This window comes from Rissa tridactyla, chromosome 6, assembly GCF_028500815.1.
Source record: "Rissa tridactyla isolate bRisTri1 chromosome 6, bRisTri1.patW.cur.20221130, whole genome shotgun sequence".
NCBI classification, from domain to species: domain Eukaryota; kingdom Metazoa; phylum Chordata; class Aves; order Charadriiformes; family Laridae; genus Rissa; species Rissa tridactyla.
The window spans coordinates 67,467,554-67,484,272 of record NC_071471.1 but is presented as its reverse complement, the minus strand read 5'-3'; the positions used below and the strand labels follow the sequence as shown (position 1 = coordinate 67,484,272).

The 16,719-nt window shown below is 40.2% G+C and overlaps 1 protein-coding gene across 2 annotated transcripts in view; it reads right to left on the bottom strand.

Moving 5' to 3' along the window:
• Positions 1-4,768: 4,768 nt before the first annotated feature.
• The window catches only part of PLPP4 (phospholipid phosphatase 4), a 60,844-nt gene continuing 48,893 nt past the window's right edge, over positions 4,769-16,719 (bottom strand). For both annotated transcript variants that reach the window (XM_054206257.1, XM_054206256.1), the window contains 2 exons: positions 11,193-11,363; positions 4,769-5,592 (listed from right to left, as the gene is read on the bottom strand). In XM_054206257.1, the coding sequence (XP_054062232.1) occupies positions 5,393-5,592; positions 11,193-11,363 (371 nt within the window). In that variant the 3' untranslated portion in view covers positions 4,769-5,392. The remainder of the gene's footprint in view (positions 5,593-11,192; positions 11,364-16,719) is intronic.

Sequence of the window (16,719 nt, the reverse complement as noted above, 5' to 3'; positions counted from 1 at the left end):
TAAAAGGAATCTCAGTTCACTTCAGCATATCAGGAATTATCCGCAGTCTTGCAATTTTAATTTTATACATTCTACACACGTTGAACAAGTTTTACCTTAATGGCAAAATGGTAATGTTTTGGCTCTGTTCAGAGCATGTTCCTGAGCAGGGAATGATTTGCCCACCTGCAGAACAGGAGTTCTCTATATAATAAACTGTATGGAACGGGGTGTATCCTATTGGAAACTTCTCATTTAGTTTTAGCCTCTTAGGGGAGCAATGTCCAAATTCCGCTTACCAGATGGGTATGGAGTGTACGCCAAGAGAGTAAATGAGATCACACACCTTATAGAGATGGGGAAGAGTAACGTGGAAAATGCCGATAGGTTATGCCTGTGGGTGTTAACCCACGTTTAACGATATGGTCCTGCTTAGCAATTTTAAAATACGTTTTAAACTGTGGGAACAAACCCCTGGTGGATGCTTTAATTTTGTATTTAAAAGAGAGTAAATTCAATTAACTAATTTAGAACTATTTCTGATCTTTACATTGTGTCTAATCCCATAGCTATCCTGTTGTTTATATAATTTTATTCTTTTTGGACTTAATGCATATTAGCACGGCCTTGAACTTTATTTTAAGTCATTACCTAAAGATTACCAATCCTACTGAACATGTAGGTACAAATAACATTTGATCAACATGAGATACTTTTGCTTTCTCTGTGTAAAACAATTTTGTTAATTTCGATTTATATGCTTAATTTTTTAATTTCATTTATACTGTTCTGAATTTTTCAAAGCATTCTTAATGAAGGGAGCTGCCTATATGTATAATTGCCTTTCTAAAAGAATTGAGAAGCACATTAGAGAAAAACACCGGGACATCTGGAGAGGATGGTTATGACTCTCTGGTCAACGAGAATTCTGGAGAAAAATAACACGTGTTTAGTGTTTTCTCTTGCAGGAAAGAAATGATCTGTTATGAGCATGTATAGAATCAAGAACAGATGTTCACGCAGCTGTTGGACCTCTCTGTTCTCCGTTATACAGATGGATCCTGAAGGTGAAGCAATGGTATTTCAGGGTGGTGGATTTTCTCCTGCCCTATTGAAATGGTAACTGTGAGCCTCTAGACCCACCTTCCCAAGACAAATATTCAGGCACACAAGCCCTGAAACTTTACTTTGTTTAGAGCACACCCACAAGAGGATGCCTACCGCAATACGGTACGTATGTCTGGAAAGGAACTATAGGCTCTCCTCTTCCATGTTTAACTTGATGAGCGTTTACCGGAAGCAAGATGACAGTGACAGAAGACCGAAATCTCAAATTTTGCTTTGAAAAGAAGAGTATTATTGTGAAGTAACTCCACGCAGCACAGCAGGGTTGACGCTAGTGTAACAAAGAGCAGAATTTCTATTTTCTTTCCGTGAATTAACATAAATCTATCTAACTCTTCAACGCAGGACCCGTACTGTATTTGTCCCAGCCGTCACAGCACTACTGTAAGCTGTAACGCTGCCGAGCAGGTAATTCAGAAATTTTATAATCATTGTTACCTACTGTTTGTGGCAATTCTCAAGACATTCTGAACATCAAAAGCAACAGAAACACGTGTCCAGCCTTCTCAGTCCCGTCATCCCAACTTTGCTGTGTTCAAGACCTTTCCCCTTCCGTTAGGTCAGAGCATCCCAACAGTTTTCTGACTCAGGGGGGATATGTTATCACAAAAAAACCCCACAATTGCTCAAATTAGTTGCAGTATTTTGCTAATTATACTCCTAGAAATACAAGAGTCTGAGCAAAAACAGGGTGAAGGTTTTATTCCACCTCCTGGATGCGATGTGCTTAGCGACCCAGAGCAGTTCCACTGAAGTCAATGGAATTTTACTACCATAAAACAAAAATAAGGTGTGTTTTTTATTTTTTAAATCCGTAGTACAGTATATTTTCGTTATGGAAAGAAAGAAGGAAAAAGATGGTTTTTTTCCATTAAGAAGAAGGAACTTGCTGTATGCACGGGGAAAGAACAGAGGGCCAAATCGGTCTAAATTGCACACAACAAAATCTGAGAATGAATCAGCATAAACACTCCAGCTCTGTTCCTAACACATCGCCTGAGACACGCACTCACCGCGGGGGCGTTTGGCTGACAGGTTCACAATCTCACGCTTCTCTTGGTTTCAGGATCTTGCCGTTATGTTCTATTAGATTTTTTTTTTATTCTTTTCTAGCCCAATCCCATTTGTTATTGGGGGACTCCTGGTATTATTTGAGATATGGAAGTTGACAGGTGAAAGGGGTCTGTTGCATTTTAGCCGGCTGAATATTTAAAAATTTCAACCTTGCAGACTTACACTGTGCTTTTTCTTGGAGGAAAGTCAGCACGTTTTGGTTGAAGGAGGAAGGTGGTTCCATTTTACTGGAACTGCTGTTTATCAATAATGCAACCCCATTAGAGCTCGGGGATTTTTTGTAATACCCCATGTGATTTGTTAATGAAACTAACTTTGTAACTTTTATTCTTCTCAAAATAATGATAACACACAGATGTACAAACCCACATTCATGTGTTGTTTTATTGGTGCGTTACAACATTACATTTCCTTCACGTTGAGAAAGCATGAGATTAAAATACATTGATCCACAAAAATGCCTTCCTAGCTACACTGACTTTGCACTGGTAATTACAGCCCCCCCAGATCCCTCCACAAATTTCACTTCGTTAAGTCTTTCATAATTTTAATTACATTTTAATTAAAGCTTTTACATTGTCCATTTTATGATTTTCAATTTAATTAATCCCATTAAAATACGTTACTCGTTACTGCTTTGCAAAGTTCACCAATTACTCTTGCAACGTAAGTATTTATGCTGCATTACACTTCATATTCCAATCTTTTAACAGCCACTACTCATTTGAGGGCTGTATAAGCCTTCTCCATCCGAAAGAAGATAGCTTGTTTGTATCAAAAGCCATTAAAATACTGGGAATGTGTACAGCACAGTGAGGAGGCCCCACTCATCTTTGAGAATAAGCCAGATCTATATAAAAACATGCAAAATGCTCTATGCATCAGTATTAAACTTCTAATTTTGATTTAAGATTTTTTCTTTTTTTAACATTTGCATATAACCTGGAAGACTAGGGTTCCTGCTGAAAGAAAAAGCTAATGGCTAATCCCTATACAATGTGAAGACACGATACCCTTACTCCAGGGCTTTCATTAATCCTCCCGTATGAAGTAATAGAAAATTATATCCCTGCTACAGAATTCTGTAGGATGGTTTAAAAACTTTATAGAAAGATTAAGCCTCCATCAAACTGGGTGGATTTCTAGAATAAGATCTCAGTTACACTAGAGAAGCGTTCTGTCAAATCCAGTGCAAACACAACGCCGGGATAATTTTGCTTTGCTAATGCTAGTTTTGTGAACTAGCATATATACACCAGCAAAACCACTGTTATGTTTGGGTAACTGTCTCTATTCTAGAGCTCAGAATAACGGTAACTGTCAGTAAAAAAATCCTCCCTCTAACTGACGCGGTCAAACTGGTGTCAGTTTTAGAAGCGGATCAGGCCTAATTTCTACAGAACCCTCCTGGGTTCATGCCTATTACATTCTATTTCTTAATGCCATTTCCTACTTATAGTTATTTCCAAATATCACATAAGTTTTTATACAGTATGGTTTCATCCTCTTACATGCAATTATTACATTTGTTTTAGAAGGGATTCCAATTTACTTGCTTTCTATAAAAATTCAAGTGTTGTCAATCAGGAAGTAGCTCTTCGCAAAAAAAATCTACAAAGCTTACCTTTGAGAAAAGTAAATGACGAGCCTTACGTAAAGACATCGGGCCGTTTGAATCACAAAATGCCTACAAGGCCTATACATAATTCCAACAGGAACACCTAAATTATAATTATGGCAGCAGTCTCCTCCAGTCTAAAGCACCGTAATAATGGTCGTTGATCAATGCTATCTCGGTCGCTGTAACCAGCAGCTCCGGCTAAGAAATGTTCAACCGCCAAGGTGTGGTCGGGAACATTTGCCTGCATTTTCACAGGGTATCTAAGAAAAAAAAAATTCTGGAAGCTGACGTTTTGCCATCCAAAGGTACATCGTTTCACAGGAATGTGATGTATACTGCATAGTGCATACCTAACAAAACAGGATCCTACCAACAATAAATTAACTAAAGTCATACACGTAGTAAACTTCTCCATACCAACAGTGTTTTGATTCAGGTGAGTTTCAATCCAGGTACCAAGCCAACCTTCGCAAACACCATGCTCAAGAACATGATGAGCTGAAAATGTGGAATGGGTCTGGCGGAAAATTGTCTCCAGCATTCCTCTGGATATGTTGCAGTGCTGGAGACCACCACAAGCATTCATGGTTGTGCGCCCAAAGTCACAAAGGAAAATCTTTGCATTTCTTTAGATCACCAATGCTGCAGTGAGTCACTACACAAGAATGAACATGGCACACCGAGATTCACAGAAAACACTGTGTTTCTTTATCCTCAAAGTTTCAGGATTTTTTAAAATTTGTTTTAAAGACTTCAGCTTGTTGAATGTCCCGGGTGTTCTTTTTCATTTTGTTTTGATGGTAATAACTGCAAGAGCTCTCAAAAAATTGCTAATGAAGTAATACCAAGTTCCTAATCCATCCTATGAACATAGATGTTATTGCAAGCTGATAATTTTAACAGCGTGGAATTTCTTGAATGTCAGCATCATCCTGTGGAACTACTAATGCACAAGGCTTGGCTCTTACACTTACCCATTCGAACCTTTAGGTTGCTTGATCATTAGTAGCTCAGAATAACCTTGTCAAAAGTTGACAATTAATACAAAGTTCTACCAGCACGTGGAGATTTTTATGTTAGAAGGCAACAAGATAAACATAAGGATGATGCCCAACTTACCAAATTATATAAAGAAATGGCTGGCCGCAACAGATGCTGAACATCTGATGAGAAGTGCTGTGTGTAGTCATCACCCATCAAAATCAATGAGTGCTGAAGACGACCAGAACTTTCTAGGAGACACTCAGTACTTCAGAAAATCTGTTTCCAGATCTACTATATCCTCAACCACATCTTAAAATTACTCTCTTAACCATTGTCTGTGTGGGGTTGGTTTTATTAACATTCTTTCCCCTTCCCTCAAGCAATCTATCTGTCTGCAGTAGACTGAAAACAGATAATTCAGTAAGTCAACATGAACGGAAAATTTTAAAGTATGCTGATATTATGGCATTAAAAATAAAATAATAATTTTTCTTTATAAAAAGGAAAGAAACAAACGAAAAAACACGGACAGTAAGAAACACTGTGTTAAGAGACCAGTTTGGAGGAAATGTGAGAAGGCTAAAAGTTCATTCTGCACATTTCTTAGAGTCATACAGGACCTTCAGTTATTCCCTCTAGAGGCAGGCCAGTAGCATTATCTGCTGTAGGTCTCTCTTCTTTCTTCACAGAGTTCTGATCTAGCAGGCTGACGTAAGATTTATGACAAGCTGTATTACCCAAAGGAGGGTAGTGCTGTCTGTAGCAAATATAAGCAAAAATGAGGCCAATGATCCCTCCAACGAAAGCATCTAGAAAAGAAAAGCGACAAAATCAGAAGTTTGTTAGCATGGAAAGGACAGCCAGTAGTGACAACTGTTAATAAAAATGACCTGGAAGTGCTTCATCCAGAAAATGTGAACCTCAAATTTTCATATAGAATTTGGAGCCGAATACCACAATCACGTAGAACACAAATAAATCAGTATTTGGGGGGGACATCTTCAACATTTTGCATACCAAAAATGTTGGGTATGTTTCAGGGTTAGCTATGTTTCAGGAGATGAACAAGTGAACTAGAATGGCTTCCATGGGGCATTAAACATTCACGATGTTCCACCGTTCCACTGTTGACCAGCTTTTCGAGGTAGGCAACCCACATGTCTTCTTTCAGTTTGCCATGATTTACAATGACCACCACCAGATTTTCTATTTATGAACAACACAGTTGAACTATGCTGTTCACAGCATCCAGAGCTCTCCCGCTGACTGGTACCTCAAACTATTGCACTGCCTACGGTCTGCTCGTCGTCTCTGCCTACATACCCCCAGGGAAGGTGCCAGCTAAAACGCCAGATCTACTTTTGACTGGTTTGTATTCCAGAAGGCAGTCTCCAGTGCAGACTGGGAGCAGGTAGGATGTAGGATGGAAAATTATCTTCCTTCAGGAAGTGAGGCATTGTAGCTACAACACTTCATTTCACTTGCAGCTCCTGGAAGGCCCCGGGGAAAGATAGCTCTCAAGAACAAGTTCAACCTGGGTGAAGTCTTCTTAAAAGCACCTGAAAGGTCAAAGGCTAAGCATGCCTGTAACTGATGTAATCCTTTTTTAATATCTTTCTTCGATGCTATTTACTATCCCATACTCCTACCAGAAAACAAAAGATAAAATAAAACAAGGACATGGAATGAGATATTTGCAGCTCTCACACACGGGCAATTTTAAGTTTTCCATCCGAATCGCATAGCACCTGGAGGGCAAGAGGATTTGTCCTGTTGTCAGGTTCTCCAGGCTTCCTGCTAATATACTCACCTGATCTTGTGTTTCATTTTCAAGCAACCAGAGCAAAACTTCACCGAAAACACACACTGGCCTGGAAAGCCTCAGATTTGAACACAAACAATAACGAAAGTGAGACAAAAGGCACTGGCTAGAATATGGCTCGACACCGTGTTTTATTGTAACAGGGCTTACTAAGCGCCGTACCATCTGTGTATACCCGTGTTTCTCTATTTTACTTAGAGTTACAAAGAAACCGCAGTGTAAAAGCAAATTGTTGAGTTTAGTGACAAAGAGGTGTTAATCAATACAAATTATTTTTGTCTCAAATAGATAAATACGGATTAAATGCCCTAGTTTGTCAGTCTGGTATATATTAGGACAAAGGGCACGTCGTTCAATTTTCAGCGGGTAAATATATGGCTTTTAATCATTGGAGGAGTGAGATTCTGAAGAGCCTTTTCACAGGCATATCTAGGGCAAGAAAACATGAAAAATTTAAGATTGAGATGGATAAATTTAAGAAATGTGATTACAAGTCACAGTTGTCTGTTGAAGAAGAGGACTAGACTGGTGATCTAGAGGATCCCTTCTCATCCTACGTTCTCTTCCTACACGCAAAACGACATCACAAATCTATCACAAGCAAATGCAATAGAGAATCAAGTAAGATTTTAAAAGGTGATTGTGCGTACGCAGTATTTGCAAGCAGACAGAAGCTTATTCTACCCACGCTGGCAGCTGACTCATTTTGTAAAGTATTCAGTTATTGTGACAAGATTCACTTTCTATAAACCTGGCTGCAATTCTCAGATTACCCTCCTTTAACAGCGGTTGGTCGAACCCTGTTCCAGATGCCTTTTTATTTCGCTTAACAATGAGGTCAAGGCTAGGATTACTAGTTTTAATTATGGAGAAACACCAGATTTCTGCCAGTCCTCTACAAGCTCCCCAGTATTTCAAGACTTGCTGAAAACTTGCCGAAATAATTTCTTTCAAAACACTTGCATGCAACTCTGGGCCTCAGACTGGGCACCACAGTAATACAAATTCACTACAGGACTTATGCCAAAGATTTCCAGCTTACTGACCTTGACTGGGGGTACTGAGGCAGCTATTTTGACTCTTGATTTTGAAGACAACAATTATGTGTTTTGTTTGAGCTCATGGTAGCCACAGCTTTTTATTTTCTTTCTTTTTTTTTTTTCCCCCTTTACTCAGAAAGGAAAAAGAGTATTCTTTCAGTCTTGGTATTTATCTTTACTTTTCTCCTAAAATTTCCACTTACTTCATGAGTAAATTAACATTTTTCAGAGTTATAAGCCTACACAGACATCTAGGGACTTAAAAGCAGTCAGCACGTTCACGATTCATAGGGAAATATCCTAATATTCACCAATACCAACGCTGAGAACTTGAACACTACGTTTGCCAGCCAAACTGAAGGGAGCTCGTAAAGTACTTATAATATTAACGTTCTGAGACCACTCAATGGCTTTTTAATGTAAGGATACTCCACTCCATCTTTAACCTACAGTATGCGCAGTCTTGGACATCACATTGATGGTCCTTGTTCATTCCCCACAGCATAGTTAAGACTCTATCACAAAGCCACTAGAAGTAATTTAACACAATCGGTTGACTCTGCTGGACATAAAAGATGAGGCCTGAGCCTCTGTGCTGTATATTACGGAGTGAACTAGTCTCTCCCTTGAGAATGCGGTTCTTTCAGGTAAAAGCATCGGCCACCTGCAGGATAATGCCTGCCAGCCCTGTTCTTAGCTTGGGAAGAGCTGAGCTTTCAGCTCCATCTCCTTAAACTTCAAAGACAAAAATATGAGTGGTTGTAATGGACAGAGTCACAGCCCCTTGGGTGTAGTTTTCTTCTATCATATATGAAATACACCATAATAATCTGCTTTGTGGCTCATGTTTCAGTACATAAGTAATTCTTACTCTTGGCAAGAGACAGTACAAACTGCAAACGTGTTCAAAACTTGAGAGTAAACCCGTGCGCTCCCATTGGTGTTCATTCACACTCCCCTCTCTCTAAGAGGGAGATCAAACCAGCCAAGTGTCACACGTTGAGCATGAGATTCGTAACTCCGCCGTCTGTCCTGCCTGCCAGCCCGGCCAGGCACACACCCCACCTTCAGCAGCTTTGTGCGGGAGGCTCTCTCCGACGCCAGAGTGTCGGTGAGCAAAGACGAGTAATGAGCCCTGTAACAAGACAAGGAACTCTGCAGGAAACCAGGAGACTCCTTAAAGAACATGTCAAGGCTAATGGTTGGTGATTAAGCAGCTATGGGAGAACAGGATGCTGCACATAAAAAACAGAGCAAGAAAAAGCACGGACGAGTCTTGCTCTAGTGTGCTGACTGTAGTACGAGGTAAGGAACGCTCAGTGGGACAGAGATATGCTGTACTTAATTGAAACTACGTAGAGGAACCAACACAATGATATGTCTTAGAAAACGTAAACAATACGCAACCGGTATGAAGCAGGTAATTGAAAGGAGCGCTCAGGACCTTGAGGGGAGTATAATTCGCAAGGCCAGCAGTACCATACCAGCAATACCACATACAGCCAAGATGACCTACATAACAGTATTAGAAATACCAAGTCTGGTATTTCTGATAGGAATATGGGGATAAATAGAGAAGTAGTAATTACAGGCTGTAATAACGTAAGGACTATCCTTACATTAAAAAGCCATTGAGTGGTCTCAGAACGTTAATATTACAATCACTAAGGAGGAGACATGAGTGGAGAAAGGCATGTACAAAGGCGATGAGAAAGAGGGTCAAGAAATGGTAAAAGAAATAATGGATGGTAGGATTTTCTGACAGTGGAAGCGTAGATGCTGACGGACAGTCATAAACTGATCTGTGGACGCTGGAGGGAAGCCACGTGGACAACACGCCAGGCTCTTTACCAGGTCCGTGTCCGACAGTCTCAGTGTGGGAGGGTAAGGTGTGGTATAACTCCAACTTAATAGAATGAAGTCATAGAATTGTAACTTAGTAAAATAAATGTGTAATTAATAAATAGCATAGCCTTCGTATCAGTTACATCTCACGCCTGAACTTTAAAGGACTGAGACAACAACCTTCCTGTGACAGATGCATCTGGTCTGACTGGTGTCGCACTCCAGAAGCGCCTACCGTGAGGGAAGAGAGGATGCTGCAGCATAGCCCCGAAGCTACGAAGGTCAGTGCTAGTTAATTCAACATCACTAAGAAACCTCCTGAAAGGTATCTGCTCTAGTTACATTGTAGTATAACAACGCCTCATTTACACCAGAATGCTCACACAATATGAAGATCCAAAGTTTCCACTAGAAACAGTAAGTAGTAAATGAAAAAGACATTAGGATTAAGCATCCTTCAGACTGTCGATGCTTCACTTAAGAATATCCCGTTGTTCATGATATGAAGACTTTGAAGGGTGCAGGTTCATCCAAGAGCAGACATTTTATACAACTCGCCCACACACCAAACGCTGCTGTTAAAAGAGTCTTAGGAGCCATCTCCCCTTCTGTCCATAACTGTCGTTCCCTCACAAAGGTAAGGCTTAAGATTGTGCGGCATGTTTCTTTAGCTTTTGGATATACTTTATGATCAAGAAAGACACTGCGCGCTGCTACAATGACCTACTCATCCATATCGAATACATTCAGCACTTATTAGCAGTTACAAATTAATGAATAAGCATTGTTACCACAGGTATGGTACCATACTGAATGCATCACGCTAACATCCAGTCGGTACAACAAAATCTTAGCATTGAAATATTTGCAGCCCAAAGCTATGGAAAATAATTTTTAATAGGATATAATAAGACAATGAAACATTTATCTTCCTTAAGTAGGACCCGACTTTGGAAAGTATGGAATTGACACCACGGGAGCAATTACAACCTTGGCCAAAAAAATTAAGAGAACAGAAAACATCAAACTTTGCAGCAAGGTTTCCAGTGTGGGCAGAATCTGTAACAACCTCTCCTGCATAGCTTCGTATGCAATGTCTCTATACTTCTCCAGGAGGGGCCACGAAGCCACCTCACGCCCAATATACTTTGATTTGAATGAAAAACTGTATGACATCGTGTGCATCAAATGACCAGAATGTAGACAAATGACCGAGGGCATCTTTGCAATGACTAGCTACGCACAGATGCTTCAGTCTAGTCTAATGCACATGCGACCACAGATTAGCAATCACTCACGTATCCAACAGGTACCTAGCAGGCACCTGGAAAAGCAGTGGGCAAGGACCGAGCCACACAACAAAGCTACTCTGATGGGCCAGATCCGGCCTACAGCTGGATCCATCCACCCTGGCTATGGCACTGATGTACATTTGTAAAAAAACTATGTTGTAAAAAACCCACTGATGTAGATTTGTCTATAAATATGATGACGTACGTTGCGTCTATAAAAATACAGAACAGTAAAGGGCCCCTGCAGTATTTTCAGACATTGAAACCCTCAACATCAATCCAGGAGCAAGGAGAATCTATAGCCTACTATCGTGTTGTGACTCATGCAATTTAATGGAAAAAAAAAAATCAAAGAAATACAAGGCTTATAAAAAAAAGTAGGAAAAAAAAAAGGTATCTGTATAGCTCACCTTGCCAGTGATGTTTGTAATCACACATACGCGACAGGGCAATCATCATGGCGCAGTAGAGCGGGAGAATTGCTGCACAAAGCCGCCAGCTCTTCCCCCGGCCGTTTTCCGTGAAGCAGTGTAACTTTCCCGCTAAGTAGAAGGTGGTAAAGCCAAGGCCTGAAAATGCAACTGACAAAGAAAAACACAGAATTACAGTATTCTGTCACCAACACTGCAATACCATTCCTTGAGATCCTTTAAGATCTGACAGCAAGATCCTTCTACTGCAGAGAAGTCTTGGACTTTCTCGGGTGATATTAGGAGCTAAGGTAAGTTGTGAAGACCTAATATGCAAAAAATTGAGGGAGTTTCATAATTTGAATGGTGATTCCTGTGTAACCATATAAATGATGCTGTTATAACTTAGTATTTTAAAGGGACGTAGCAAATTGCCTAGGTACAGAGCTTTTCCGTGTTTGGTTTGTTGTTTGTTTTTTTTTTTTAAATAAAGCAATCATGATCAGACTTTAAAAAAAAAAACCAAACAGTACTTTGGGGGCTGAATGGGAAAAGGTAGTCTCCCACAAGATCCATGACGTACGTTTGCTCTTCACGGCAGTGGTGTTACCTACGTTGCAATGCAAGCCATCAGGCAGGTAAACACTGCAAAGCAAATCCACTTCCTTCTCACAGATACTCAGCTTTCACATATCTGACATGTCTGCCAATACTGCGGCACCTCTAGGCATTCATCTATCCCATAGCAATTGAATTTATTTTTTTTTTTCTTTCCCCTTCAGCAATTTACCTTTTTCCTCCGGGGGAACCATCAGCTGCGGCAAGAATCCCTGATTTTATTTGCACATTAAATTAAACATTTAGGCAAATTTTTAACTTGAGTCACAAAAGCTCTTTCATGCTTAACCTTCAGCATGTCTTTCCTGATATTAGACCTATTCTAAAAAGTTAAGGTTCGAAGCACAAAAGGGTTTAGTCAGTTTGTATTGCAATTGAATTACATTTAAATGATATTTTTAGGTTCCATTAACCTGTTTCTATAGAACATGCTCAACCAGCAGTGACGACAGAACTCAGGCACCAAGTTTCTGTACTAAACTTCTTTCCCCTGGCAGCTGGTCACTTTCCAGAGAGATGCTGGACGGATAGTTTTTTTTTTTTAAATATGCATTTTTAAAAATATTTAATTTTTTTTTTTTTTTTGCTGTAGGAAAATTAGTGCTGCGGCTGAAGAGGTAGCTCTTCTATTTTCTCCACAAATGCCATACTCAGTTTTGCTCCTGACTGCAGAGATCAAAATAGAATATAAGCATGTAAAGCACAGACAGCAGAACTATAAATATTTATCCAAACATTTGAAATTCTTTTTCTGACTGCCTTTATACTTTTCGTCTTTGTAATATCTAAGTACCTAAAAATCTAAATATAAGAGGTAATATGCCATATTCATAATACAAAATCCTGTTCTGACTCTGCTATCAGTGAACTTAATGGTGAAATGACCATCAGTGCTGGGTCAGACGCATCTTTTTTCTGATCTCCTGCTGGAGATTTTCCAATGCCCCTCTCCTCACGTTCCCAAAGGCTAGATGTGACAAAGTAATTACGTTGTGTTCTGCTGATAAATCTATGGGATGGTCAATTTTAGCCGACGGTACAATGGAGTGGTTTTATAAGTTCACACTACACGGCTGTTTGAATGCAATTACTGACAATTTGCATTTCATCTTCACACAAATCTTTAGATGTGGCAGAGCAGGACAGACTGCTGATCAGTCATCAAACCAGTACACCAAACATATTCTTTCCTAGAAGCTTTTTCAACCAGCGCTGATTCTGTACTTGTCAGAAGACAGCGGGAGGAAAACTTTAAAGCATAACAAACAATCCTGCATAAATAAAAGACTTCTTGCAGACTGGGTTACCTCCTTGTGTACAGACCTTTGAGAGTCATATAAACTCACTTTGCCTTTCAGACTACCTACAGGATATGAAGAAATCATTTCTTCTGACATTTCTATGTCAGTCCTGAATTTATTTTTTCTAAGAGCAGCATGTCTTACACAGAAACAGGCTGTGAGATCGTAGTCAGAGCACCAGGCTATAACCACCATCGGAGAAAAAGAACAATAAAAATCAATCTATGATCCTGAGAACATATTTCAGAAAGTTTGAATACCCTCCCTCCCTTTTCAAACATCCTCTCCAACTCTTAGCACTCGGCGTAGACTGACACGCTTAAAACAAAAATAAACATTTCTTCTTCTTCTTTCCAGTGTAGCCTTTCTCTTCTGCCTCTCACGTTTGCTAGATTAGCCACTGGAACATGACAAAAGACAACACTGCTCTCTCTTGTGCTCTTCCTCTTGCACTAGATTATTTTTGTGGCATTGTCTTTTGTATCAAAGATCTGCGGCTCTTCATAGGGTTTTTCTTTTTGATGGCTAACAACACACATTCACCTCTGTGTGAGCGGACGTAGGGTTGTCCATTCTGCAGACGTTCAGAACTGGAAACGCGTATAAACACGCCTGATACTGCAAGGACAGGACTCGTCTGCATCCTTCCATCTTCCAGTTGAGTAACTAGGGTGAGCAAACCTAAGTCTGTCTTGGATATTCAGTATCAACTGCAATCGTGGAATGAGTACTTTCAAATACTTCCTCTCAAAAATTAGGTTTATATTCCTATTTCTATTTTCCACCCCAGGTTATTATTCTCCAGATCTTTAAGAGTAGATAAACTGAAATCTGAAGACAGTATTTCCAGGCAGAAGCGTCAAGCACTTTGTGGCTTCATTTTCAGGGAATCTACAACACCTAGCAATTTAGAGGGCTTAAAGAAATATTGCCCAAACAGTAGCGTGGCTGTTCAGCTCACACAGACGTGCGTCAGGATTACTAGCATTTGTCAGGCAATTCAAACGTGTGATGGAGAGCAGCAGCAGATTTAGCTAAACGGGCTTTAGAGCAAACCTTGGGATATTCTTAAAATATTTCCCCAGAATTTGTTTTTTTTTTTTTCAGGATCTGCCACATTTCCAGAAAGAGGGGCTCACGAATGACTATGGAAGTTCAGCAGGAGTTATACTTGCGCTAGACACAAAGGCAGATTTTGCCTTAGCTGGCTGATGTGTTCCTCTAAACTAAAGGTCAGGAAGAAAAGAGACTCGCAAACACTCCTCCAGGGGAACTCATGCCCAATGGAAGATGGAAAAGTAATATAACGATGTGGCTATGAAACTAATATTCTGCACACAGCTTTACAGTGCAACGCTGTCAGACTGACTTCCCTTACCCTGGGGCATGCACATCCAGAAATTGCTGTTTGACCCAATGGTTCCACTGTGTGCAGAGTCAGCAGCAAAGAACGTGGAATTAACAGCTGAACGCTCTGGGATGTGGGAGTATCCATTGTAAAGGTGACTATATATTCCAAGACAACTCAATTGCCGGACACTGAGCCATTGACCACTGCCCTCTGGATGCGTCCTCCATGTAGGCAACTTGGCTTGACGGCCGTATTTTGAAGATGTCGTCAGTCAACAACATTAAGAAAAACAATTCACTCCTCAAGAATCCTGGGCGTGATATTTACACTGAAGAACTGGTCAATCAGTAGAATATATTTGAGCAAATTGTTTTTCTGCACCAGCTAGAGTCAATAGCTCACTGTATCACAAAGAAGATGCAAACACACACATGCCCTAACGTATTACGTACTGCCTAAACGTTATAATAAAAGACAACAGGTTCCAAAGAATCAGCAAAGCAATGCTCCTCATCTACACAAATGCTCCCGCTAAGTTGGTTTCTTCCCCTGTAAGAATTAATACTCTGTTTATATAAAGAAGGCAAGGAGTAACATAACATACCAACCAGCCCTCTTCGGAGACACGGACACAAACGAAAATAAGAAAATCAATCTGATTTAGTTTAAACCAATGTTAACTCCAGAGAGATGCTGATGCAAGTTCCAGACAGAAATATTTAATTCATTTTAAGCGTCAGAAGAGGAGAAAGGAATGAACTGAACACACAATATAAAGAAACGCCATTTTAATCAATTGGTGTAGCTAAATCAAGTCCTGACGCTACAAACTGCTGAACACAGGAAAACCTCCCCTGAGACAATGGCACCTGTTCTGTCAGGCCTTGATAAAACGCTGTAGATTTTTCTGAACGTATTGAAAGACATAAAATGGAATATTTGCCTTGCAGCCGCGACAAGGTTACCATTATTCCAAGTGCTGTGCAATCACAGGGAGAGGACGCTGCCCCACAAAGCTCAGCAACTGAAGATGCAAAGGCAGAGGGGGCAAGGCGAAGCGCGGAGAGAAGCGGGATTTGCTCAGCCAAGGATGAAACCTGGCTCCCGGAGAGAGTCGGGGTCTGTGCCCTACCCAGAGGGTTGTGCTGCCTCGCTTTTCTCCCGCTGCCTTCTGAAAGCTGTTACTGAACTGTTCTCTTTAAATAAGGCAGCTATGCTTTCTCAAGGAATTATCGGAGGTGAAGGGAACTTTGGAATGGAAAGGGAAAATTTACGCCTGACAGGAATAGGTGCTAAGAGCTAACTTAAAGGGGATAAAAGACTTGAAATGAGAGGGAAACACATCAGGCGATATTTGATTTGTCCCCTTATTGTTTACTTCCATTTCCTGGATCTGCTGATAGCATCAGATAATTGGTTTAGGGCCAACGGGGCTATTTAAACACCAGTAAAAATCCTGGACTTTTGTACCTGTGTAAAAGGTGCATTTGTACCTTTCTGAACAGATTCTGAAGAGAGCTGAGATTCATAGTGTCTGTTACTCATGTTTTCAGTTTCTTTAAAGGAATCACTGGAATTCTCATGTATTATGTTTTTGCTGTATTTACATGGTTTTATTTCAAACTATTATCTACAAAGAATCTTTAATAATGCATATGCACCTTCCAGATAATATTAGCGGTACCTAGATAGTCTCTCAGTCATGAATAAACATCAGTTTGTGAAAAATTAAATCCATTTCCATTCCTTTTTATACCTGTTCTAGCTGTTTTGCTTTCTCATAACGTAGACCTGCTGGTTACGTAGACCTGCCTGTCAAAGGTGTCTAATTGATTTTGTTTGCAACCCGGCTATAAACCGTTCGGAGACTGTATTGCAAGCTCTGTCACATACAACCCACGCCGCGAGGGCAAGCAGGTTGTCTCTCTCTCCTCATCCAAATGAATTCCCTATTCCCATTCTCAGAATGAGACTTTTGAATACCAGTCACACATGAGGCAGATCAACTTGAAGTCACCGCTTCAAGTCGGTCCAGCTCACAAAACGTACTGGGCTTTTTCTGGCTGCTTATTTTGCTCGCTGAATAAGGACTATTCAAAAGTTCACAGAGTTGGCAGCCCAAAAGGACCAGCTGAACTTCTCATCTGACCTCCTATATACCACACCACTAAGTATGATGCAGTTAGCCCCAGAATGTGAGTTTGGATAAAATATCATTTTCAGAGAAATAATCTGAAGACAGAGGAAGACAATTATC